The sequence below is a fragment of the Centrocercus urophasianus genome, unplaced genomic scaffold, assembly GCF_019232065.1.
Source record: "Centrocercus urophasianus isolate 14NV4802_14NV808 unplaced genomic scaffold, USGS_Curo_1.0 seq_73, whole genome shotgun sequence".
Lineage (NCBI taxonomy): Eukaryota > Metazoa > Chordata > Aves > Galliformes > Phasianidae > Centrocercus > Centrocercus urophasianus.
In genome coordinates, this window is record NW_024885344.1 from 7,371,925 (window position 1) to 7,399,272 (window position 27,348).

Here is a 27,348-nt window from a genome sequence, read left to right on the forward strand (position 1 = left end):
AGGGACAATGCCTTGGCAGAGGCTCAGCGACACTGGCCCACTGCATTGAGGGTTGTAAGGGCCAAGCTTCTGTTTCCTTCCCAGCCTGCTGCCACTCAGAGCTGAGTAGCAATACAGCAGATAATTTATTCTCTAACCAGATATTCTTTTTCAACACAAGGGGAGTAAGATTGGAGCAAAAGGCTGAACCATTCTACATGATGATATTCACCGACGTTTTTCTCCAAATACATAATTTTTTTGCCTTCTACAGTGAAACTCTACATTAGATCAGAACTCCATCTAATGTGTTAAATTTCTGCTACATAAATGCCTCCTTTATACATCCACCTCTTTAATATCCATGGCATAAAGTCTTTTGAATACTAATCCATCTTTTCAGCCTCAAATGAGACACTTTTTCCCACCTATTTTTTTTCCCTGCACTTACACAAGCTCTATTTCTGTACTTCTCTACTGCCTCCTTAACTCTGCCACTTATTATCTAGTGATTCTCTTTTGTCTCCTCTCTACCCCACAAAAGCAAAAGGCAAGAGGAAGATCAGGACTTGATATCTGAACTCTAGACACTGCTTCAGTCACTGCAGAATTTCCTAGGTTTCTGTGATTTCCCCCACTACTGGAGGAACTTCTCTCAGGCAGTAACACACAGCGTGTGACCTGGTTTGGGATGCCCCTTCCCTCCCTGGTGCTTCATCAGACAGCTCACTGCAAACAAGAAATTCTGCAGTCAGTGGGATTTGTTGTCTTGATGTGAATCTCTGAAGGTGTCAGCACTTGAGCAGGACGGGACTCCATTCCCCCTCTGATGAACTGCTCACCCAACTCTAAAACATGATCTGTCCCAACAACAATAAATCACGTCTTAGAATGTCCTTTCTACCTCCTGTCCTGAGTAATATGTTGAGTAATGTAATGTAGACCATTGCCACAGGCAAGTGTTTGTGGAATTTCCTACCAGCATTTCCATATAGGTGAGTTCATCCATTCCAACAGCAAAACACTTCATCACACAACCAACACTGCTAGTCCAGAGAAATTTTTCTGGTTTGGGAGAAGTTATACATATATTTTATAAATATTGTTGCACCTCTTGTGAAAAGAAAGCTCACCTAAGTTCTTTGGAGTTTTGATTTCTTTTTTTTTTTTCTTTTTCTTTTTTTTCTTATTTGAGGACCTCCTTTTTCTCATTTTTGAGGGTTCAGTTAGTGTATTTACTTATGGGTCTTGTACTTCTGAGTCACTCCCTGGTGCAGAGTGTGTGCATAGAAGTATAACCCACTGTTACTTTCATCGAAGTAGGTTGTACTCATTGTGACTGTGTTAGAGTAATCTTCAAATTGGAGACTGAATTGCTACAAAGTTCACTAAAAGTACTCAAAGATTTTAATGGAGTCTCAGGTGGACTAATCCATATTTCTTTTCTTATCTCTTCATTCCTGAAGTGGAAAGAAAAGATTAAAGTCTCACCCTCCGCTTGCCAACCTCATCCAAAATGCTGTCTTAGGATGTGCGGAGAGAACTGTGAGAGCCAGAAGACGCCACTCAAAATCATCTGCATTAATACTCACTTCTTCATGGTAGCTGGGAGCTGCTGGGGTTAGTATTCAGTAGAAGACACATCTGCCCAATTTTAGATCTTCACCCATTTTGCGCTATTGAGGTGAGGTCAGAGAAAGAACGATATCAGATACAGGTAACTCTGTCAGGCTGTTTATAAAAGAAGTCATTTAAACTAAACTTAGTGAAAGCTGGTAAATTATGCTCTCAAACTGCTGTTCTTAAATGATTTTCAATACCTATATTTCTTTGAAAAAGGATAAGGGAGTGGTTTAGACTCTCTTCAAGTACAAACATGTTTAAACCCACATCAGTAAAGAGATGAGAATGAATTTAGTACAGGATCTACTACAGTACTTTGATCTACCATAGATCAAAGTATGATCTAGTATAGATTGAAGTAAGATCTAGTATAGGTCAAGGTCTAGTATACACAAAGATTACCTGGAATGAAGCATCATGCTAAAGAATAATGCTACCCTGCTTTATTTCTGCTTTCTGTGATGTTTCTGATTTTTCCTGATATTTGGTCCTAGAGGGGCACTGAAATACATGTTGATTTCCCCTTTTGACGGGACACCATAGGAAAGGATTGCCCTATGTTATGTCTGTCTTCTAAGGTGTTCTAGATTCTGGATGCAGCCTTCAATATCCTTACTCCCTGTGGACCTTTCTCTGCTGATAGAAGAAAGGAGATGTAGGGTAGACTATCTGAAATTCTGTTTTCAGCAGTATTGCACAATGTTATGGTTTGGTAATAAACACTGTACTGTGATCTGGTAACAAACAGTTGAGAATAAGCATTGCTGAAAGCAAAAGCAGTTCTGTGTAACTAAAGGGCTTGCCAGAAATCTCAGTAATATAGATTCCATTATATGTTCCTCCACATTTTCATGTAGTCATGAGCAGGTTGTTTATTTTCATCTTGTCTTCATTTCCCCATCTTTCAGATATTTTGCTTCCTGTCCATGTTGTGAGGAAAGAAATGTCTAATATTTTCAGAATATTAATCTTGTTTTTGGAAAAGAAGATAGATATCAGTAGAAGGACCAAGCCTTTGCCTTAGAAAAATGACGCAATTTCAAAGAAAAGGACAGAACTTCAGAAGTCAAAAAGGCATATTGAAATTTTCAAGAAGCAGCGCTGATTCAGAACATGTTCTGTTTGCAGCTGCTGGGGTGTGAAACTTCTTCCACAATGTGATAACCAGCATGAAATACTTTACTGCTTATAACAAATACAGATGGACAGATATCAGGGTGAAATGAAGGGCAGGGGCATTTGCAAACTGACAGAGAGAACCTTCTCCACTAGCTACTTGAAAATAAGCAGATCTTAATCAGCTCTTCTGCCTTTCATTATCTTCAGAAAAGCTTTAGAGTTAATATTCTCTAGCGGAAGACTGAAACGCTTTTAGGAAGTGCATGTTGTTTTATGAGACTCTTTTGAAGAGGTTGTCTAAAATGCTAATGTTTCTCTTTTCATTACGATTCATGAAGCTTGTGGCTTTCAAACTTACAATTTCAGTTTCAGTCATGGGAATTGGGTTATTTCAACCCCTGTCCCTTCTCAAATGTTACTAATCAAGAAATTTGTTGTTTCTAGCCTACGTGAATGGGGGATCTGAATTCCTGACCTAATAATTCACATTGGTTTTGAATCAGGATTAGTTTATCTCTCTGTTACATGCAGCATCACCTGTAGCAGTGTTAGCCATGGAAAATACTCTCAAGGAGAATATATTCACACTTAACTGTAAAAACAGGATAAGAAGGTGCCTCAAAAATGTGAGTGGAAAGAGAATACTGTATATTCACCCACAAGTGATGGGGTTATCTAAATCCGCGTAGTAGATCGATCAGACTACTGGTGAAATAGGCATGGCATCGAAAGTCTACTTTGACATCTTAATTCCTGTGAAGAAGGGTAGAAGAAGAGAAGGGTGTAAGTTGTAGGTGCCTCCTCCCAGCAGGGAACTGAACACCCAGTACGCCAATCCTCTTTGAGAAGTCTGCTGCCTCCCTGGGGCTCATCCGAAGGACATTGCCAAGAAACTGCCTAGCCTGTACAACCAGTAGATCATTGTACATTACTCCTTCTCCATGTGGGGAGTGATGAAGTAGCAATACTTACTCCAAGGGCTATCAGAAAGGATTTCAGAGCTTTAGGATGTCTGATGAAGAAGTCGAGGATACAGGTCATCTTCTCGTCTCTGCTTACTGTAATGGGTAAGAACTGAAAGAAATGGGACGATCCACTATATAAACACTTGGCTTCTTGGCTGGTACCACTGCCACTATTCTTTTTCTTTTGACAACAGGATAGCCTACATGGCACTGGGCAGTCACGGGTTTCACCTCTTTCAAAGGTAGAAGAGGGTCCTTAGTGAAAAGACACTAGGGCTCATTGGCAGGTTTTAAACTAGGTTTGAAGGGGGAGGGAGATAAGTGATCTTGTCCATGATAAGATGTGGGATGACATAGCTAAGTTAGAGGGACAGGGACTAGAAGTGAGGGCCCTCAACCTGCTGGCAACACTGAAGCACATTTGAAATCTTACGACCATAAGCCAGGGACCTCTGAGATGATATGAGAAGGCAACAGGGAAACTCAAGGGAAATACTTCAAAGGAATTAAGGAATTATCCTCTAAGAAGGTGACAAGACCAGCTGGATCTGTTGCACACCAACACAGGTAATCGGATTGGTGACATCAGGACTGTAGTGACCATGCAGTAGTAGAGTTCATACTCCTCAGATACATGGGACAGAGAAAGAATAAAATCAGGACGCCAAATTTTAGGAAAGCCAACTCCAAGTTCTTCAGGGAGTTAGTGAACAAAATCTTGTGGGACTCTGTCCTCAGGGACAGGGGAATGTGTAACGTGTGTTTGCTATTTCAGCTTCCATTTAGCTGCATCACATGCAACAGTGCATTTTTCTGGCATAATCACTCCTTCAGTTGGGTTGGGATTGTTGTGCCATCATCCTGAGATTCTGCAGTTACTCAGAGAAGTTTTCCAAGAAAGACTGTGGGGAATCCTACCTGTCATAATCTAAAAATAATTGAAGAAAAACTAAACCAGAAAATTAAAAAATCAACCCCAGGATGTGTTTGAATGTCACAAAGTAGAGTTACATGGCAAAGCATGACACTATTTACCACTGCAGTGTATGTAATTAGGGGAAGTCTTGTCAGTGCTGATCGAACTTGGACAAAAAAACACCAATTTTAACTGATGAGCTATTGTTTATTTATAGGATACCCTCTTTTCCTAAATTAGCAGAAAGAATATACATATTGCTTCAAATACACTATACGAGTCTTTGCTTTTCTGCTATGCTTTCCTTGCCAAGAAACCCTGCCATCAGAACAATAACCGTAAAATTACCATTAATGTGGGTCTGTGTCCAAAGGAGATGGGCTCCTATTCCATGTCCTTCTCACTAAATTGCCTGAGGGTGCTGCTGCAACAAATTATATCCATTAAATATTTTCCCATAAAGAACCACTTGAATAGACTTGCTCCCCATATTGACATCAGCTTCATGCTAGCTGACAGCTGAGGAGCACCAGGAAGATGCTCTTGATAAAGCACGGACTGCTTATGAAACCAGCTTTGCAACTCCTTCCTAGCACTGGCATTTGCAAGGGCTGCCTTCAAGAAGGGATATGATAGGACAGAAACCAAGATGGCTTTGAACGGAAAGGAAAGTTTGTGTTTTATGTATTGTTTTATGTAAACAAACCCTAATAGATGAGCTTGTGGGGAACAGGTTTCCATATGGCACAAGCAGTGGCAATCATAAGCTGAGCCCACTGAACCTAGTGAGAACTAGGATTTCTTAAAGAACTGTGACTCTTTTTTTAATGTGTGATATTAGGCGTCAGTCAAAGAGGTTAGCTTTATTTTTTTCAAAAGAGAATGTGAGCCCAGAATTGGGACGCTGATGGATGTTGCTGCGTTTCAGTCTCCAGCAGAAAAAAAGGCCCAGTGAAACAAACCTCAAAAATTGGGTCTTCAAGTCTCGGACCTGCTGTTTGAACTATTCTGTCCAATGGTAAAACTCATGCTTATTCGAGTGGGGTGGAAACCATCCCTTAGTTTGGTGGATAGTTTGTGGAGATGCTTGTGATCCCTTCTGGGACTGGCTCCATCAGTCAGTCATTGGGATAGGTCTGAGGAGTTAGTGACATCTCACGGCTGAATAAGAACTTTTAAATTAAAAGCAGATTGTTAGGGTATTTGGATGAGCAAGTGCCATTACCCAGAGTCAGCAATCACAAGTTAAAATGGATGGGCTTTGCTGAGCTGACATGGACAGCTGCACAGCAGCTCTGAGACGTGTTTTGCTGTTATTGAAGATGACACAGAAACAGTAAACATTTTAGGTTTTTGTCTGTCTTTCAAACTGAGCCCAGGCTTTCACAGATTAGAGAGCATGAAGACGCTCTGACGACAGAAATGCTTACTAACATTTGCTGCTTGTCTTAGCAAGCCCTTTGAGAAATTCCGAAGGAAAAGGGACCAGCACTGCCTGTGGGAAGTAGGAATTTCTGCAGGAAATGGTTGTGGGGTTTTTTTCTGTGTCAGACCATTTAGAATATATTCAAATGTTTTGTGATGAGTTTTTGTTTCATTTTGGTGAGACGGTCACAAAATCTAAGATAAAAGGATGACTTTAAGATGTATATTTAAGGGCACTGGACACTGTTGGGCTGAAGGCCTGGTAATCTTTGTGTTGTCAGAGAAAAAGTCCTTGGAGAAATCAGTGACAATCTACAAGAACTCATTATAATTTCAAGGGAAAGGTTGTGTTCTGCTACTCCATCTTCTGTAAGAATCACTACAATGAATGCAGCCCTCAGTAAACTTGTTTTTCACTGAATCACATCATTCTGTCTCAACACACCTACAGACCTTGCAGAGTCTCTGAACTTTGGATTAGGAGTTTGGTTTTTATCTCCGATGATGATAATTTGTCGCTGTTCATAAATTCCACTGACCCTGCACTGCTGGTATTTGCGGTTCTTTTGATCCACTGGAGGAAAAGGGCAAAAGATAACAGAAACTGAGAAACAGGGAAATACCAGCCAAGGAGAGAAGCTGCCATAGAGACTAGTGGCTGATTCATGGTTTTCAATCCCACCTCCCTCTGTCATAAGCACTCTGTTTCTTGAAAGCAAGTGAAATCGTTGCTATGCAAATAAAATTTGCTTTCAGAAGGAAACAAATGTTTGGAGAGCTGACTTGGCTGGAATTTTCCTTGCACATATACTTTTGACATATCAGTGCTTATACTTTGTGTGCATGCATGAGGAAGGACAGGGAACAGAGAAATGTTAGTGAAGATGTTCCCATCTGTTCCATTATTTGAGGATGTAAAAATGCTTGTCAGCTCTCATAGGCTATTCTATTTTTGCCAGGTGGTCTCCCTGCTCAGATTTCACATCAAAAGCAGCTGTGAAGATTTTTTTCCCAGCACATGTAGAACAAGGGATCCCTCTAGTCCCATCCTTTTTTGGCAGAAGGCAAATATAGGATGCAGCAAGAGCTTAATTTAAGGATTTCTTGCATTAGATCTTGAAGACCTCTTTCCTTTACTTCTGAAATAAATACAGGTTAACCCCATGCAGTTGTATCTTATGTGTTACCCTGTCCCCACTTTCAGAGCGCAGAATGCTTCACTTTGGTCTACTGCCATTTTCCTACTCGCTGTGCTCCTGCAGCACTCAAAAACTTCCTCACCAAAAATCATCTAACAAGGTCACCATCTAGATACAAGAGAAGGCAATAAAGTGCCCTGTGCCCCCGTCATGAGTCTGCATAGAATTTCTTGTCTCTGACAGCAGAGCACTGTGTGTCTCACCATCTTGAAGTTCTCGAGATTCACAGACAGCACTGCTGGGTGGCAGGGAGCTAAGCCCCATCTTACACATGGGGAACTGCATCCCAGAGGGGCTCAGTGTCTGTCCCAAAATCACACATGGAATCAGAACCAAGGTGAATCCCTAGTTTTGTCTGTGTGGTCACCTGCTCCCTCTCCCCAGCTCAAGCTACTGTATTAATCTATGGATTGTCCTCCCTCTGGACCTTCCTTATGCGAACCATCCTGTGCCAACAGACATTGAACACTCAGCATTTTGGTAGCATTTTGGATTAAGACCTTTATGAAGCTCCGTTCTCAAGCATGATGTTTTTCTGTCTTCCCCACTGCAGATCTGCGCAGGATGACAGCTGGCTTCATGGGCATGGCTGTGGCCATCATCCTCTTCGGATGGATTATCGGGGTGCTGGGGTGCTGTTGGGATCGAGGCCTTATGCAATATGTGGCGGGGCTTCTCTTCCTCATGGGAGGTAAGGATTTTGGTGTCTGAGAAGAAAAATGTTGCTTTCATGTGTTCCCCCTTTTCTGTGTCACTAAAAACATGTTTTCAGAATTGTTTTAAGTGGTCTGGACTTGGTTTCATTCTGAGTTCCTTCTGTTGTATGTTATAAATAGCCCAAATGTGGTTGCATATTCCATAAGTCAAACTGGGAAGGGCCTTTCTGGGTTGCTTAGACCAGACCACTATTGATACAAGTAACACTGTCACAGAATCTCCTATTCCTTCAGCTTTCTAAGATTAATAAATTTCGTAATAAAACTCTGAAGATGAGGCACATGTTATTTCCACTACTATTCTGTTCCACTGTGGGAGACTTTGGTAGCTGGAATCTGCGCCCATCAACGTTTTAATATGTGTTTATTCCTGCTCAGTTGTTCTTTGAGTTAAATGCCACCTTTGGTTTAAGTTCTCTGATGCTTACGAAGAGCAATGGTAAATTCTCACCTTTCCTTCTCTAAATATGAGTTTTCTACTCCTGCAGATTTCTCTCTGTAGGATCAGTTATCAATCCAGCAGCCCTTTCTGCCACCCGTTCTTGTTTGTACATGCCTCTCTCAAATATAGATGAGAAGAGAAATTCCCAAACAAGGTGTGATCAGTGTCTTGTATAGTGATGTGAAGGTTCCAGTGCCCTGTTGGAAGTCCCTTGCGTGAAGTACTTTATGACTGTATTTGCCTTTTTCATGCTATGTCACACGGGAGACCCACAGCCATCCTTCAGTTAGATAATACATCCAGGCATTTCTCCTCCTTTGTAATTTTCTACTGATTAGCTCACCGTTTACAGCGGAGTTTCTGTTTATTAGCCCCTAGATATATGCCCTGGCACTCTGCTTTTGCACTTGTTCCCATTTTCACTACAGTAACCCTCAAGGTTACTGTAGGAAATAAGGAAATAAGGTTACCCAATATTTCCTGTGTAATGTTCCAGTCTTCCTTACTACAGATGCCATCCAACTTTCTGCCAGCAGCAGGCTTCATAGCACGTAATTACTTTAAACAAAGGATGTGAGAGTTAAGTCCCAACCACAGTGCTTCCTGAACATCTACAACTGAACAGTATTACTCCTGTTCTCCATTCTTTTTTTGCTGGTTGTTTTTGCTTGTCTGGGTCCTTGCCCACCGAGCATATCAGCATTTCAATGCATTTGACCACTTGTTCACCCTCACTGTGGTGTGCTACAGCTAAGAGTGCAAAACACGGGAAAGTATGGGTAGTCCCAGAAGAGAAGCTAAGTGCTCAGATAATAAGCATTTATGTTCCAGTGCTGTTGGTGAGATAGTTGCTAGTTGTCTTGGTGCCCACAGACACATTTAAAGTCTGCTAGTACCCTTTGCAAATACACACTGGTCTATATGTGGCTGCCAGTAAATGGTTTGTTGTGGGTGTTCAGCACATTATGGGCAATGGGTCTGCCAAATTAGCTCAGTATTGCTTATGTAATTAAAAGCTTAATTTGCATGGGGGCTATGATACTATATTATGCTCAGATATCTGTGTGATATTTAACTTACTACAGCACGGCATCAGATTAAAGTGTTTGGAATATAGTGAATAAATACAAGAAGCAATTTATTTTTTTTTTAGAAACTGGCTAAGTCTTATTTAGCAATTGAAAATTATCAATAAATGTGGGGAATTTCTAGCAAAAAAAAGTTTCTTTTGAAAGCTCATGAAAGCTTTCAGGTGAAACAAGACTGAGTGTAACCACACATAATGAGATGGGTCACTCACAACTTAGAAAAATAACAGTAGTTTGGTATGCTCAAACTATACACATTTCAGTGGAGACAGATTCAAGGTCGTGCAACTGGGAACAAAAGCATCAGTCAGCTTTGCAGAACACAAGGCTGCCTCTCGGAAAGCAGCAGCTCTGAGAAGGTCTCTGGGATCATGGTTGCTGGGATCTCCAACTGCACAGGAGCTCTCAGTGCAATGCAGCTGCTACATGTGCCAGTTCATCCCAAAATTGTTTTGGTGGGAATATGCGATAAGAGCATAAGGTAGGATGATTATCTCTGGGGAAAGCTGAACTGTTTCTGTATATCCTAACCTGGTATCCTTAGCAAAAAGGATGCGGGAAAGATGGAAGAGATTTGAAGAAGAGCTATAGGAATGACTGCAAGTTTGGAAAACACGAAAAATACAGTGTGCCACAAAAGCCAATTGCTTGAAAGTGTTTAACAGAAGGTTTATAATTGACTTGAACACAGTGTGGAAGTACCTGTGCAAGGAGAAACCATCTGATAGTAGCATGCTCTTTGACTGAGTAGACAAAATAATAACAAGATCCAGCAGTTGGAAGCTGAAACTAATTGAAATGAGAGGCACCAGATCATTTTATCTGCCAAATTCTGTCAAGATGTGTGATATTTTTAATGAAGATGTGTTGGGAGGAGATCAAACATATTTTCTGCTCCAGCGTAGGCACGTGAATCAAAGTTTCAAAGGGTTATTATTCTCTTTGTTGCACAAGTCCATGGCAACTGCTACCCCTTTCCTGATTTCTTTTAACAGCAAATGTAACATCTACAAAATGAAGCAGTCAGTTAATAGCATACATAATTAAAGCCATCTAATCTGTTAGTCAGTAGCTATCAATGTTTTCTTGCTGCATCACAAGCTACGTAGGCATTCTTTCTACAGCCAATGAATATAGCTTGAACCTTTTGTTGCCAAACAGTGTTTGAAGATGAATCTGTTACCTCTGTCTTGACATAAAAGCTGTCAAGATGTCACCCCATCAGCTTTCAAAATGCCTCTTAGTTCTGGTTAGTTTTCTTCTGGTTCAAAAAGAGGGAAAATGCTTTGGGAGGCTTATAGTGTCCAACCTCACTGCAAATAACAGAATTCTGTGTTACGTTGGTAGCTTTATAATCAGTCCAAAATCTGACTTTCCCTTCCATTTGCAGTGCTGCTTGTTCAGGCTATGTTTGTAGCATTTGTTTTGCATTAATTTATAGATAAACAGCTCTCCTGTAACAATTTCAGGGTTAAACATTACTTGCTTAAGTTATCTATGGGTTTTGAACAGGAAATCTCAATGGAGTACTGAGAAATGTGCTGTGGTAATCTTACAAGACTAGACATGGTTTCCCTGGACCTCTGGTTCTTTAATATATTTACTGAATGGTCTTCTTGCTAGCCCATGTGGCAGTGCTTAATAAGGACTTGCTTTGCTGTGCTTGAAGTAATTTCTCAAGCAAATTGCTGGAATAAGTCATTTGTGAAATTCAAGGCTGTTATCTGGTATTAGCTCATCTGGAATCCAGGACATGTGAACTGTGATTTAGAGTGTATTTTACACTGTTATTCAGCATGTTTTGTAACAAGTTTAAATTATTAATAATTCATCTTTCCTTTTTAGTCCAAATGTGTCTGTATCAGCAGCACACATCTCTTATGGCTTCTGAAATTCTCTTGCATAATTTTCTGTATTTATCATAGGATTTGCACTTGGATTTCCTATCTTGAATGACAACATTTACGTGACCTCAGTAGATTTTGTTTTAGGCCCTCATCTTGCACAAAGCCAGATGGACACTGCAGGTTATATGGAGTATTTCTGACCTCGTTTTGAATGATGATACTGCTGCATAATGTCCTGCACCCAGGCCTGTAGCTTCATTTCAGTATTACCAGTATGATTTTATCCTACAAAAGTTTCTCTTCTGGAGTTTCTCCATTTGGAACCACGCTCTTCAGTTTCCTTAAGATTTGTTCATTTTATGCATTCTACTTGACACTGTTTAATTCTATTATAGAAGTGGGTCACACTCAAATTATATATCACTCCAAGCACATCCTCTTGCAGCTTCTCGCTTGTTCTCTACATGCAAATTATTGAAAATCTGTGCACCAGTGAAAGCTCGATGCTGGGCACATCCTCCAGTAATTTTCCAATTTTATAATAGTCACTGAAACCTTAGAGGCATCTGTAACACTGCTTTGAAATGTCATGGTCCTGTGGCAAACTGATCAAGTTTCATGAATATCAAGTACTTAGTGACAGTCTAGAAGGAGTTCAGTTAAACATCTACCAAAAGAAATGCACATATTTGGGGCATTTTATATATTCTGCTTTGACCAAAGCATGTTTAGTTGCACTGAAACCACGCCTTTGCTTTTTGAAGCTTGAGCGTGATTTCTTCATCAGTTCCCATGAAGCAGTCCTTACAGTTTCAGACTTGGAAAAGTTCTTCTGAGTGTATCCAAATCCTCGACTTCTTTACTTACAGTGGCAAACTTGTCACTTCATTTGGTTGGTGTCTTTCCTCCCCCAGTAGCAGCCAACATTGTCGCCAACTTAAGGTCAAATTTCTGTTTCTCTTCCAGCCCCAAAGAGTTGAGATGCTGTGAACTGGCCCACTGGTAACCCTGTTGGGGCAAATTTCTGCATCTTCAGTGCATCCCTCCTTCCAGTCCTTCATCAAGTTATTTAAGAATATTTCCTGTATCATGTTAGGCACACAGGCTATATGGGTAGCTAGTTATGGCCCTTTTCCCCCATCCTCCAGCACATTCATGTATAGGATCTGAACATGAGCCAGCAGTGTGCTCTGGCAGCTCGAAAGGCAAATGGGATCCTGGGCTCCATCAGGAGAGGGGTGGTCAGCAGGGACAGGGAGGTGATTGTCCCTCTCTACTCGGCTCTTGTGAGGCCCCATCTGGAGTACTGTGTCCAGGTGTGGAGCCCTCAGTACAAGAAAGACATAGAGATTTTGGAAAGGGTCCAGAGGAGGGCGACTAAGATGATCAGGGGGCTGGAGCACCTCCCCTATGAGGACAGGCTGAGGGAGTTGGGCTTGTTCAGCCTGGAGAAGAGAAGGCTGCGGGGTGACCTCATTGCAGCCTATCAATACCTGAAGGGAACCTACACCCAGGAGGGGAGTAAACTCTTCAAAAGGGCTGACAACAGCAGGACTAGGGGAAATGGATCGAAGTTGAAGGAGGGAAGATTTAGGTTGGATGTTAGGGGGAAGTTCTATACAAGGAGAGTGGTTAGGCCCTGGAACGGGCTGCCCAGGGAGGTTGTGGATGCCCCGTCCTTGGATGTGTTTAAGGCCAGGTTGGACGGGGTCCTGGGCAACCTGATCTGAATGTGTGTGTTTGGTGGCCCTGCTAGGCAGGGGGGTTGGAACTACATGATCCTTGAGGTCCCTTCCAACCCGGGTGATTCTGTGATTCTGTGATTCTGTGATCTTTTTGTTTCAGTGTCTCTTTTCCCAGTCCATTTCATTTTAGCCAGCTGTTCTGCACTAGCATGTGAGTTTCTTTATTTCTAGTTTTGAGAGCAGGGCTGATTTCATACCCAAATGTTCCAGGACCCTTTTCCTCCTCCCCAGTGCCTGCCACAGGAGAAGTGGGCTGGCAGGGCAGACCCATGGCAGCACATTCCAGCATCTCGGAGGGGCTGCAGCCTCCCCTGCTCAATCTGGTGCACCTCCCTGATGAGCTGCAGTCCCTGCTCCCAGCTGGAAATAAAAAACGGCACTTCTAATATTTTTTTTCCAGTACTTGCTTCAGCATAAAATTGTCCCTGACCAAATTATATCCCTGGCAAGAGCTGCATCACTTGCCTTTGTAAATATATTAAAGACCCACAAAGAATGACGTTTTATCGGCCTTATCAGAGCTCTGTCCTTCAGCTGCACATTCATGTGTTTTCTAAGTCTGTAATTTGTATTGAGAACACATTTCAGTGAAACTGTTTGGATTTTTACTGCATGCCTAACAAGGCAGCCCTTCAGGGAAAGACTTCTGAGTTGTCTTATTTTGTTCCAAATTTACTGCAAATAAATGCAATAAATCATCTCTGCACTTGTTTACTGTTCTACCCGTTCCCTTTACTCCTTCATCTGCTCTCTGCCTGTTTTGTCTTGTGACATGCACTTTATGATCATTTTAGGGTTTTTCCCCTCTCGCTAACAGTTCCCTTAGAGAAGTATATCATTTTACCACCCTTGCAAATTTTCATTATTCTTTGCGAAGTCAAGTATGTTCCTTGCTCTAACCTTGCTTTGAGCCAATTATAAATTTTACCATTAATAATTCAGACTCTAATTAGTCTATTTGGAAATTATTCCAGCTGCTAAATGCCCTTATTCATGTGATGTAGCTTCACCATGCAGATCTGTGGTAAAATGATCTGTAGTCTCACACTGTATCTCATATCTCACCTTTGCCTAGCAACATCTTTGAGTGAGATGCTGGGCTTGGGGCATTGCCTGGGAGACTGCAATTCCTTATTTACTAGCACTTAAAGGCCTGACAGCCTTGTTGTTTTGTCCTGCTATATAAAACAGCACTATGGAGTTTTTCCTCTCTGATTTTCCATCTAAGCACTTGCTGCCAGGAAGGCCTTGTGTCCTCTGCCCCACCAGGGAAACATGCCCATATGGGGGATTCTAGCACTGTTTGCCAGCTCCATTTCTGCTGCTTATCTGGGTTCCTTCTGACCTGCCCAAGGCTTCTGCTGCCAGGCTGCCCTTTGCAACAGTTCCTCCTCATGAGTCTTAGGTTAGGGTTGCAACAGCTTCCAACTTTTCCTCAAAGCAGAGGTGAAAACATATTCCTTCCAGTGCTGGCTTCTGCGGCAGAGACAAGCAGGCAGGAAAGATGTGTGAGAAGGAAGAAGAAATAAAGTTATGCAGGTGTGCTGGCAGAATTTAATATTCTGCTATATTTCAGACACACAAGAAAAGATGTTTATTAAAGAAATGAACAACCCACTTACAAATGCACAAGCGCATTTCTCCCAGCAAGCTTTTAGATACTAATCCAGGGAGGAACAACTTTTTCCAAGTCCTCATCCTCATCTCTCCTCAGAAACGTTCCCCACATAGTCCTTCCCTCTGCGCAGGCATAAGTCCTGCCTACAAAGTGCTTGATCAGCTCTGTACCCACACTTGTCAGTGCAGATGCGCTGCATACATCTGCACCCCTTTTGCTCCCCGCCTCTGTGCAGAGCCTGGTCTTTAAAATCCCAGTCCTGTGTGCTGTGCTTCCTCTGCCTCGCTCTGCATGTGTTAGGAGATGACAAAGGAGGCATCTGTGTGTTTGCAGCCATGGATCGCTACCAGCTGTTGAGTCATTTGCGTCCCAAATTTAACTCACTGTACTTTGAAAATAGCACAGAGTGGCAGAAAATAAGAGTGTTTATTCTACATAACCGTGGTCCTGCAATCTGAAAATAATCGTTCCGCTGCTGAATAATTTAAGAAACAAAAATGTAACAATTTAATACAGCGAGCGTCAGGCAAAGCTCTGTGATTGACGTCTCCTACGCACAGCTACCTTCAGAGCAGCTGCTAAGAGGAGGCAGGGAGGGAGACGAACAGAAAGAGAAATCCAAAGGCGTTCTTTGGACTCCATCTGGAGAGACGGTGGGTCCAGCAGGGAGCCTGGGGTGTCTGTTTCTCACTGAAGACCAAGGTCTCTCCACATTCTTCAGGATGACTGCTTGTGGTGACCTGATCAATCCACAACACTGAAGATTGAAGACTTTTTCTGTGATCATAGAATCACAGAATGGCCTGGGTTGAAAAGGACCACAATGATCATCGAGTTTCAACCCCTGCTATGTGCAGGGTCACCACCCACCAGACCAGGCTGCCCAGAGCCATATCCAGCCTGGCCTTGGGTGCCTCCAGGGATGGGGCATCCACAGCCTCCTTGGGCAACCTGTGATCTATTCTTTTTTTTCTTTTCCACACAATTTTTTCACTGAAAGTTGAACTTCTTTCTCCAAAGCAATAGCCTTATATTTATGTAAAATCCTTTTTTTCTCCTCATGGAAATACAAGTGCAAATGCATACATGTGTGAGCATCTGTTTGCATATAGAGCTTAAGCAGTATCATGTGATCTTTACTTAAACAGAGGCGTATAAAAAGTGGCTGCAGTCTGAGCAGTGAAGATTGGCGTAAATATCGTCTTTGCTGAGGCGTAACAGCTTTTGCCAACTGAAAAGGTATTCATAATTCAAAAGAAGTTGGAATGCTGGAAAGAGTGAGATGCCAATCACATTCTAATCCTGTGAGAGACACTAAATTAATGATGACTTAAGAATTCAGCAAAACTCCTTTCAGAGTGGCCTATGAACTTGTTTATGTGGATCAACCTCCAGATGGAGACAAAGGCTGATTTGAGAGGCTATGAACTGGATATGAACCTTTGAACCAAGACTCAGAGAGACATGGTCAGTGTCCCTCTGCCATGCCTCCCACATCAAACACACATTTCTGCTCCTACCTGTGCTTTTGGTTAAACTGTGCATTATGTTTAAAGGGTTTTAATGTCTTGAATTGGAATGGACTTGTGTTAATGTACACCATTATTATGTTTTAAATGTTTAAACCCCTCTAGTGCTCTTGATTTTTTTAGAACTGTCAAACACATTAGCAGGGCACTGGGGAAGACTGGAGCTCTTTGTGGACCTGTGGTGAGACCCAGAGCCTTCAGGAGTCAGGCAGACTTTGTGCCTCAGTGCCTCCTCACGTAGTAATGTAACAATGCAGAGCACCTGCATAGTGAGATAATAACAGTTAGTCTGTAATTAAAAATGCCCTTTCCTCCTCACTTGCAGGATGTGTCAGTCCCTTTCTTCAAGCAGCTCTCCTCTACACAGTTCATAGTGTCCCTCATGGATGGGACAGCTAGTCATAGTCTCTGGTTCCATCTTAGGTCATGTTTCTTGGACCTAAAGAGTTGCCCTTCTTTTGTTATGTTTCTCTTATGTATTTTAAAAGCTGGGCACTGATGGATGCACATCAGTATATATATTGATATATAGGTATATGGATATATATGGATATGAGTCCAGCCCTCCCACATGATCAGGACTGAGTGTGCATTTTTGTCTTTACGGCTAACCGTTAGTAAGCACCTTTTAGATTTCCCTTTTGTAATTTAATTACATATTTTCAGTTCAAAAATAAACTTCTGGGAAATAATCCATGTAAAAATATGCCCTCTTGCCATGTTTTTGTATTTTAATATGAGATCAAGGCGGGCCTTTCAGTGTTTCCAAGATAGAAAACAGTTGCTTAGCTAACTGCGTGAGAAGATGGGACAAGGCTCATATATCAAATATAGAAGAGTTTGGGTAGCGTGTTAGTTCTCTGCTTCCAGTAGTTCTCTATGGTGTGCTGAGAACACGTTTTTATTTTATTCACTATATCTATGTTATACTTTATTAGTTATTTATTTTGAAAATTAAAAAAGGAAGCTCTGTAGGAACGTGAAAGATTGTCTACTTTCACTGTCTGGGCTTCTCTGTATGCCACTGCATACCTTCCACTGAAATGCTCTTTTGTAATTTCACGTTGTGATACTCCTCAAGGGGAATTATACACATCTTTGCATCTCCTACAACAGAAGTTCAAAAGCAGGGATGTCCTTGTTCTCGCAGAAACATGCTATTTTCATTAGTTGTTATATTTCATAATACCTGAGGAATTAAGCTGATTCTTTAAGTCGATATCAACAGATCTGGCAAGCAGAGACCTAAAGCTTAACACCTCTATAAGAGAATGGAGGTGGAGTGGGAGTTAGAAATGGGTTTTTTGTGTGTGTTTTTTTAAATCAATAACACAGCTGTACTGCAGGGAATAGTCACTCAGAGGTGCTGAGATTTGTTGTGCTGTTGTGTTGTTGCTTTTTTTTTTTCCTGGAAAGAATGGCACGACTAGAGAATTCATTGTCAACTCCACAGTGTTTGATCTCTGTGGAAACAGTACCATCTGACTTCAAAATCAGCCTTTGAGTATGCTGGATTTTTTCCTGTGGCTCATTTCTGATTCTCCTGGATGCATGCTCACACCGTGGGAAGGAAATAGCAGAACAAGCAATTTTGGCAACTTTGTACAGAAGTACACTGGCATTTAGGATAAGGAGGGGAAAGGCATAGTAACGAGGTGCAGAGATCTGATAATCTGGATCAGAAGGCAGGGCAAGCGGTTTGTGCACACCTATAAACTCATTGTTTTTTCACTCTCACTTCAAATTGTTCAGCCTTCCTGAACCTGATGGGCAGTAAAGGGAGGATTCAGCCCACTCGGGCTCTTCAGCAAAAAGAACGATTCCCATTCCTGTTTTCATCATTTTAAAAGTCATCTCTGCTGACTCGTAATTTCTCACTCACCAGGACAGGATACTGATAGAAGAGTTGGTACCATCTAGAGTTATGAGAACAAAAAGCCTAGGATAGTTTTTAAGGGCTTGCAATCTGGTTTGCTTCTCAGGGATGTCAGGAGGTCTTTGGGGAGGCTGACAGAAGGTGAATTAAAGCAGAAATAAAGTAGGGAAGACAGAACCGATAGGAACACAAAAGACATTCCCACCCACCCAGTCCTGGAAAACAAGTTATGTGTAGTTTTAAAATTCTGTGGTTGTTCCTTACCCCTTAATAGCATCACCAGGTCTTTGATCTGCTGCTGGCTTTCGAATTCCAACAGTGTGATGCTTCAAGGCCAAAGGAAGGCAATGAAAACAAAACCGGCATTTATCATGGGGTTGTTTTTTGTTTCTTTTTAAAATATCTCCTGAGTTTTTCTGCATGCCTGGCATCAAAGAGGAAAAGAGAACTGAATAGGCAACAGAAGGAAGAGCAATGCTGGCATGATTTGCTGGACAGGAAGAATTCTTTGCAGAGAGAGAGGTGAGCGAATTTGTTTGTGTAGCAAATCTCATTGGCTCCTTGGTTTGTCAACTTGGAAAAACAACACTCCCTTTGGACAAATCACTGCTACGCTCGCTTGGTCTAATCTGCCTGGACAGAGAAGTTCATCTGGCTGCTGGAAATTTCACAGAGAAGCAGCCAGATCAAGCAGAAACTCAATGAGCAGAGCCTTCTTTTCCAGCCAGTGTGCACTGCCCTGGCTTCTTCAGTGCTAACAGAGGGGAGTCACCTCTGTGCACCTGCGTGTGCTTCAGAGGCTGCAACAGGAAAGATTTCAGCATCTTCTGTGCCCTGGGATAGTTCTGTTGTTTGAGAGCACTCGTGTAAATTATCTGAGCTTCATAAGGCTGGCCTGTGCCTGGTGCTCTTGGCTGGCCAATCAATTACATCTTACTTTGATTTGGGCTATTGTATCTCAGAAGCTGTGTCCCTTGGCTGCAAAGAATAATTCTGAAGACTTTCAAGCTGTTTAAAATTTCCCACAGAAGACATCTGAGAGATGTTCATTTCTTTCTGACTGGAGGAAAAAGACCATCCTTGGAGAGAGGCAGGATGACCTGATTGCTGAGAGACTGGATGCAAAGTCGTGCTTGGATTCCCTGTGCTATGGGAGATGCCCTGTGATGAAGCAAGCCCAACCCTGACCTTACAAGTTTCTCTTTCTCTTCGGCTCTGGTAAAGGCTGAGGCTGGGAAGCACCTCTCTGCCATACAGTTTGATACTAAACTTATGTGCCTTGTCATCAGGCATATCTGAGGTACAGAGGATTCACATGAATTGGCTCAGACTTTGGTCTCTTAGCCTCAGAGCATGACAAAGCATCTCTTCCTGGGCAGTCCTGGGAGGTGCACACTGCAGGGAATGCAACAAACCCACTAGCAGTTTCTGCCCGTCACCAAGCGTGTGCTTGCTAGAAAAGGGATGTAATAACTTCACTAACCTTTGGTTAGGATGTTTCATTATTTTGGCATTAAGAAAGCCTCTTCTTTTCTCTCTCTTCTGCCACCAGTAAAATACTGTATAGCATCCCACTGCTCTGAATAACATCCCACTGCTACAACTGGCACAGTTTTTTGCTGCCTCCTCTGTTGTAGCTGCAAGTTCACGAGCCATTATGTTTGCTCAATGGCTACTTTCAAGTCACTTTATTATTGCTAGGTTAGCTCAGGTGGGTTGTAGGCATCACTATGGCTAAAGTAATTAGAGGGTTGTTCAGCTCAGGCTTTGATCAGCTCCCCTCTTTTCCCCCAGTACATTTTATAAAAACAATGTGCTATTAGCTACATGGCCTTGCTTTTGCCTTACATACTGGCTCAGAATTTCAGAGGTACTTGCTCTGTCCTGGCTGTTGCTGACTGAAGTGGCACCCAGCACGGGCATCCACTCCTGGTGCCGTGTCATGCGCTGTTTGGTATGGCAGCAGAAATGTCTCCATGAGCAAAATCCGAGGGGTATGTAGCATGCAAAATACAGACTGACTGTTGGAGCAACAGTTAACTGAAACTCAGCCCTCAACTGCTGCAATATCTTTCCATATTCTACTCCGACTTACACAAACCTGAGGGTCGTGCCCACTGAGTGTATGCAGTCTTGATGGAGGATATGTAGTCCTCTGATGCCAGAATGGATTACAGCTTGTACAGCATCAATCCAGTAGACAGGAGCTGCTGCTGAACCCACCAGCAGCAGACACTCAGCTCTCACATGTGGGGCACAGGTGCCACGGATATGTTTTGAAGCAGGAAGCCAAAGGCCAAATGCAAACAGCATTCTCAAAGCGGCTGTAATGCAATATCACAGCCCTTCTACAGACCCTGCATTTTACTCTGGTTCTTAATATAAAATAAAAATGTATAAGGTGCCAGCCAAGGTGGGTTTATGGTCTCATAAGGACACGGCATTGAATCTCCATCACCCAGTCAGACTTTGGCTTCCATCTCAGCTTTTTTATAAGGGCAATTTCCCAGTAAGCCCCTTGCTATTCTGCAACCTACCAGTGATGCTGCAAGCTGCTTCTGTTGGAACAGTACATAATTAAGCAATAATTTATATTCTATGCATGTATGCACAGAGCAATAAAGTGTTCTCAAGAGCTGTGTGCTGCTGAGGCGTTTAATCCGTGCGCAGAAGGAGTTTACTGCAAAGCTGCTCCCTCCAAAAGGCTTTTGTCATCCCTGTGCTGGGTGGGAATTTGGTTTATTCTTTAATAATTTCATTTGATTGTGATATAATTTAAATAGGTAATGGTACGCATTCCACTTTAGGATTAGACCCCATTTTATTTGTTTGTTTCATGTACCTTGAAAACAATAAAACTAGCAGGGCATAGAGAAACTGGAAATAGTGTTGTTTCACTTGTGAGACTTTTTTTCCCCTATAATTCTGCAATAAAAAAGTGATTATAATTAAATAAACAACACTCCTTCCAAAGACATTAGTAGCCAGACATTGCCATCAATGGCAGCCAAGAGAAAAGGAGGAGACTCACCTGTATTTCTGAATCACTTGGTTTCAGAGGGCATCCTAAAATCCATACCTTTGTGTTTCCCTTTATGCCTACTAGTGCTTATAAATAGTACTTGACATTTCTGTCTCTGCAAAAAACAGAAGGGGAAAGGAATCCATTTTGGGTTGTTTTTCTTGGTTGTTTTGTTGTTGTTGTTTTTTATTGTTTACTTTGTACATCAGACAGCTCTGTTAGCTCATGAGGTGAGTCATTTCTGCCTGCTGTTGGGGAAGGGAGAGAATGTGTGTCTCCCAGCCTGACATGGAAGAAATGTTTTCTCATTAATAAGAAAAATGATTTGTGCTACCACAGAGACAGGGGTCTCAAAAGTGGGTTTGGGGCAGGAAGCATTTTCATTACTGGCTTTTTGAATCTCCCTTGACCTCATGTTGCTGATGTATTCTGAAGGTGAGGAGATCTAAGAAACAGAATTTCCTTTTCCTCCCTCCCTGTGTTCAGGGTGTTCAGATGTAGCCCCTGCTATTGGGTTGTGCTTGTGTGCCAGCACCATGAGGGAATTATGGCCAAGGACAGGGCCGTGCCAAGATCCTATGGCACAACCTCTCCCCCAGGGAAACAACTAGTATGGAAAGCAGTGTTTTGGCTGGCTCACTTTCATGTGCACTATAGCTAGGAAAGACAAACCCTGCAAAGCCACTCAAGCTCTCTTCTCTGAAGCAGAGCTGTGGTCTGTTGTTGAAGGACATGGGTTCTGAAATGATTTGGGGGACACTAGTGATAGGCAACATTCAAACATGTTTGGTACAGATGTTTTGAATCTGCATGTACTTAAATCACTTCAGCATAGCCAATTAATTTACAAGCAGTTCTGTTCTCCCCTGAAGGTGAGGTTTGAAAATTGCAAACAGAAGCAATGCAGCTCCTCACACTACCAGGATGATTAGGAAGAAAAGGAGTGATTACCAAATAAAATTCCCTGCAGAGCCCCGCAGCTCTGTTTGCTAAAATCATGCTTAAAAACAGCTTCAGCAAAGGACTCTTGCTCACAATCCACTTCAAATTAGGTTTTGGTCAGTAATTGTATTTCCTTCCCCAGCCATCACTCTCCTGACCATGTCTGCCCCTGCAGTGAAGATGGCAGAAGCAGTGTCCCATGAGCAGCCACATCCAGTGGCAGGGAGCCAGAGCCCTACCTCTGCACTGAGAGGCTCCCAAAATGGGAGAGTCAGCTGGGAGTCACGGGCTCAGCTGACAGGAGGCTGAACTTAGCAGTGGCCACTAACCTGCACATCCACCATGAGGTCTTGCAGAAGAGAACAGGGTGACACAACTAACATTTGTCATTTGTCAGATTGTGGCAACTAAAGGACTGAGATTAAAGGACCCTAATGTTGTAAACATCCATTGCAAAAAAAAAATATCCAGTCTTAATGGAAGAGACATTCAGGATGTTTTATATTCTTCCGCCATAATAAGGAAAAAGGAACAGCACAAGGTCACCAACCGTGACGAATTTAATAGCTCAGGTGCTCTGTTAGCAGGACAAGCATTGTCAAAACCAGAAAAGAAGGTATCTGTCCGATGAGGAGTCAAGATGGAAGCTTGATTGCGTGTCAAACAGCAGTTGCTGTAGTGCAGACATGGCCTTACGTGGAATTCCATCCCTCACCTGCCTGTAGCATTTTGCAGTGACATGTGAATTTCCTTTGTCAAAAATGTTCTCATTGTTGCCTTGTCTCATTCATTAGTGCTTCACTTAGGATGATAACACATAAATCCCATCACAAAGAACCAAGTGCGCTCTGCTCTCCCCAGCTGCTGGAGGAGATGGGCTTTATCTTCCAAGCTCAGCTCACTCACCAGCACATCCCTGGTAAGCCCTTATTACTGCCTGTCATTCACATTGTAGAAGCCAATGCCACAGCCCCAGTGCCAAGCCTCGGCCCTCCAGCCTTCATGACTGCTTGGGCCAAAGTTATGAGCAGTGATTCTGACAAAGAAAGACAAGTCTGCATTGCTGCTGTTGCCTGGGGTTGCGGCATGTTAGTACCTCACTGGCTGCAAGAACCCATCAGGAAAACAAATAAGGGCTCTGTTTATTTTCTGGGGAGACAAAGAATCTCAGGATTGGGGATGTTCAGGAGTTGCTGCAATCCTGGTACCGCGTCCAAAGAGCAGGCAGTGCTGTGGCAAGAGTGGCCTCCTCCTTCCTTCCAGGCTAGGTGTCAGACTTGCACTAGCAAAAGCTGTCCAAGGGCAAACTCTGCGTCATCATCCCTTCCACCTGTGACTGTTTGGCTATGATGGCCAGTACCTGTAACATTTGGAAAGATGATCTTTTGTGTTATGGTTACCAGTTCATGAGGAAAAGGCACTGAGCAGTTATGAGGTTTAACAGCAGTTTTCGTCAGTAACCCTCCTGGTAAGAAGCCAGATTAACTACAAGTGGGAAATTCCTCGGTTGGCTGAACACAAACACGTAGGATTCATATAATATTTGTAAGGATTACTCTAGGTGGTATAAAATGGCAGTTTAATGTCTGCAATGAATAGTGTGAGAGAGGCTGATAAACGTGTGCCCATAGTGCTGTACAGTGTGTCCTGCAGAAGCACAAGGGGTGAATGGCTGAGAGCCACACTATGCATCCTCTGATGTTGTGTGTGGTGGTCACTGTTATCAAGGGATTTGCACTTTGCCCACTACAGGGACAGGATAGGAGAAGCCTTTTTTAAAAAAAAAAAAAAAGAAATCACATGATTGTGATAAGCTTTGTTCTCTGTTACTTGTTCCATTTTGTTGTTCATTTGTTATGGGGAAGAATACCCCCAGCAAGGTGGAGTGCCAATAGGTTAGGGCACTGTACAAACGTAATGGGTACAAAACATTCCTTGTACTGAAGAGCTTGTAATCAAAATAGCCAAGACAAAGCATGAAAGCACAGGGAGCACTTGAAAACTGAAGTTATTTTCTTCCCTTTTGTACTTTCCAAATGCAGTTTCAGTCTGGCCGCACAGATTTTCCCACCCACCTCTCTTAACAATCTTGTATTTCAAGAGAACTGAAATTATCATGTTCTTGCTAGAAAAGAGAGGCCTTTCATGTCATTTTCTAACTCTCGGAAACAAGCCGCAGAGCTGGGTTTTGAGCGCAGCAGCTCTGAGGGATCCTTTTTCTCCACAATGTACGAGTCATGTTGATGTGTCACACAAGGACAGCCGTGTTCTTGGCAGACAGCTTCATGTTCCAGGATAACCTAAGTGACATGCTAAAGAACAGGAGTTTTACCCTGATCAAACAACATGATTTTTGAGTACGGGATTCTGGGAAAGAGAGCCATTCCTCCTGCTCTGCTCTTTGAAGTAGTGCAGGGCATCTCTGAAAACAACAGCAGAGCTGGGGCACTTATAACACTTTTGCAAATGTTCACAGCACTAATTGCAGACTAACTGGATGCTGGGCTGGGATAAGAAGGCAGCTTTCATAATAGCAGAGTATCCAGCACAGCAACTCTCTGGTACAGACTGGTGCCCTGTGGCATTATCATAATGTGAGAATTTATGAATGGTACTCACTGGGCCATCTGGCAGCCATATATATCATCAGGAGAGGAACCCAGAGTTTCAGTATTCCCTGCGCTCTGCAATGGAGATTATCTGCAGGTGGCAAGTAGCAAACACATAGGAAGAGAAATGACCATCCAAAGAGGTGATGGAGGCAGCGGTCAGAGGGGGTGACAGAGTGACGTGACAGTGGGCTCACAGCTCATTCATGATGGAGTTTTGCATGGAGATTTTAGAGTTTTAGGATGTGCCTGCTAAATTAGAGGGACAGGCACGGTGGAGAGTCCAAACATTTTTGGTGGTATATGTGTTCCTACAAATGTCCTCAGTTCTGAGCCTAATTCCAGAGGAATTCAACACGTAATTAATCTGTGTCTTCAATGGAAATCCATTTCTTCAGTGTAACTGCAACTAGAAAGAGCAAAGCAGCAGAGACATAAAAGGAGAGTTGCAGGACAGTGGCAGGAGCAGAGAAAGAAGGGGACAGAAGAAGGCAAAGGTACCAGAAGAAAAGAGATCGATGTTAAAACCAGGCAAGCTGTGAATGCTTTAGGGCATTTTGCTATCTTATGGACAGGAAAGCAAATCCCTCAGCAGCCCTGCTGGTGAACAGAGATGTGACCCAGGATGTGCTTTGCAGGTAGCAAACACAGCATGCCACAGGGCTGTGCACGAGCAGCAAGCCAACCATGTGAGTAACTCTATCATGTGTACTGCATATCACCTTTTGGGTCTCTTGCAGACAATTCAGAGAGGACTGTAGAGGGAGGAATTAGAGGGGAAAAATAAACTACCAACTTTGTGTAGACAGTGGGTGTTATCTCTTGAGATGGGCGCACAGAGACTGCAGCTATCCATTATTTGGTGTGTGGGTGGCAACGGTGACATTTCAGGAGCTCAGAGTTTAACTGTGATGAAGCTGGAGGCCAAAGATCACAGTTAGACTCATCTGGGTGGGCAAAAGTTCAGCCTCATCTAGTGTGTGTGGCTTCCAGAACACTCAACACCTGACAGAGCTGTGAAGCCTGTCCTTGCAGCGCTCTCGGGAAGAAATGAAATACTGCTACAGAGATGGAAAACAAGAACAGGATATTCTGAATTGTTCCCAGGTACTATTAGAGGGCATCTGGAATGGCACTGGAGTGCAGAGGATAGAATCCAAATTTTGTGAGGGATTTTAAGATTTTAAAAGTGGCATTTTAAAAGGGCAAGCAGAGTGGAACATTTTAGATTTTGATGTAAGAAGAATGGAAAAAAAAACTCCCCGGGGCATTTCTAATGTATGTTTCAACATAGCCAAAATGTCAAGTATTTTGTAATATTTTTTTCTATAAAATTCATAATTGAAAAACTGAATTTTAACAAGAACTCAGTCTTTTTCCTCTAAAAAGTATTGAAACGTGACTATTCTCTCCTTATTTATCTAAAGCAAAATTCCTGCAAAATCAATGGTTTTATGGAGCATTCTGGTTCACAAGGGACACTCATAATGACAAGACGGTTCCAGCTGAAGTTTCTCCATACAACTCTATTCAGCATCAGATCAATATTCGAGGCTCTGGTGGCACTCAGTTCATTTCCCATGCCTAGACTAAGCCACTTTCTATACGAACGTCTTCCCTTATGCGTATCCTTACTGACTTCACCAACTCTTGGCAGCTAAGAAAGCGATATATCTCTCACTCTTCTAACTTCTCTGTATTTTTTTCCTTTCTCCTTCTCCCCTTCCCGCTCTCCTCCAGGAACCTTCTGCATCATTTCACTGTGCACGTGTGTGGCTGGAATCAACTTCGAGCTCTCCCGCTACCCCCGCTACCTGTATGGACTTCCAGACGACATCAGCCATGGCTATGGCTGGTCCATGTTCTGTGCATGGGGGGGCCTGGGCCTCACTCTTATCTCTGGCTTCTTCTGCACTCTGGCCCCTTCTGTCCAACCTGTCCCCAGGACCAACTGCCCCAAATCTAGACCTGAGAATGGGACAGTGTGCTAAAAAAATAGCCAACAACAAATACACACACACACACGTATATATATATATATATGTCTATGTATACCTATACATGCATATATATGTATATATAATTAAATATAAATATATAATCTCAAATTAATGCCAGTGCCAAGGTAGAGCTGAGTCCAACACGGCACTCACATCTCCACTGGACTCTGTGTTGCTTCGTTCTTTCACACCAAGATGGGAAAGCTTTTCTCTCACACGGCTCTTCCATCCAACTCTTAACTTCAGCATCATACCTTAAAGGTTGAATGAACATGCTGTTGCACCTACCAGCTGCCACCTGGCAAGGGAGAGAGGGGTCCGGGTGGGGGACCCGCAATCTGTCTGTGCAGGACATGGAGGGCTGGGGAGCAGGGGCAAAAAGCCTGTCCCTTGCAGTTAGAAAGGAAAATGCAAACAGCAAGCAAATAAACAGATCAAGCAATTGAGTCACCTCTACAATGTACCTCCTCGAGGCCATTATCAGAAACCCACGCACTTTCTTTTCTTTCTGGAAACAAAATGAAAAAAGCCTACCCTGCTGTTGTTTATCTCTTAGTATTATCTTTTGAATATATATATATTGTTTGAACTCCTTTTCTTTTCTTTTCTTTTCTTTTCTTTTCTTTTCTTTTCTTTTCTTTTCTTTTCTTTTCTTTTCTTTTCTTTTCTTTTCTTTTCTTTTCTTTTC

The 27,348-nt window shown here is 42.5% G+C and overlaps 1 protein-coding gene across 4 annotated transcripts in view; it reads left to right on the top strand.

Moving 5' to 3' along the window:
• Positions 1-27,348, top strand: part of TMEM178B (transmembrane protein 178B) — a 231,434-nt gene that overhangs the window by 182,343 nt on the left and 21,743 nt on the right. For 3 of the 4 annotated variants that reach the window (XR_006171839.1, XR_006171840.1, XM_042837941.1), the window contains exon 3: positions 7,780-7,917. Coding sequence is in view for 2 of the 4 variants with exons in the window: in XM_042837941.1 (XP_042693875.1) it covers positions 7,780-7,917 (138 nt within the window). In the remaining 2 variants the exon portion in view is untranslated. Of the gene's footprint in view, positions 1-7,779; positions 7,918-26,400; positions 26,662-27,348 lie in introns of those variants that run through there. The other variant, XM_042837940.1, reaches the window with a different exon arrangement.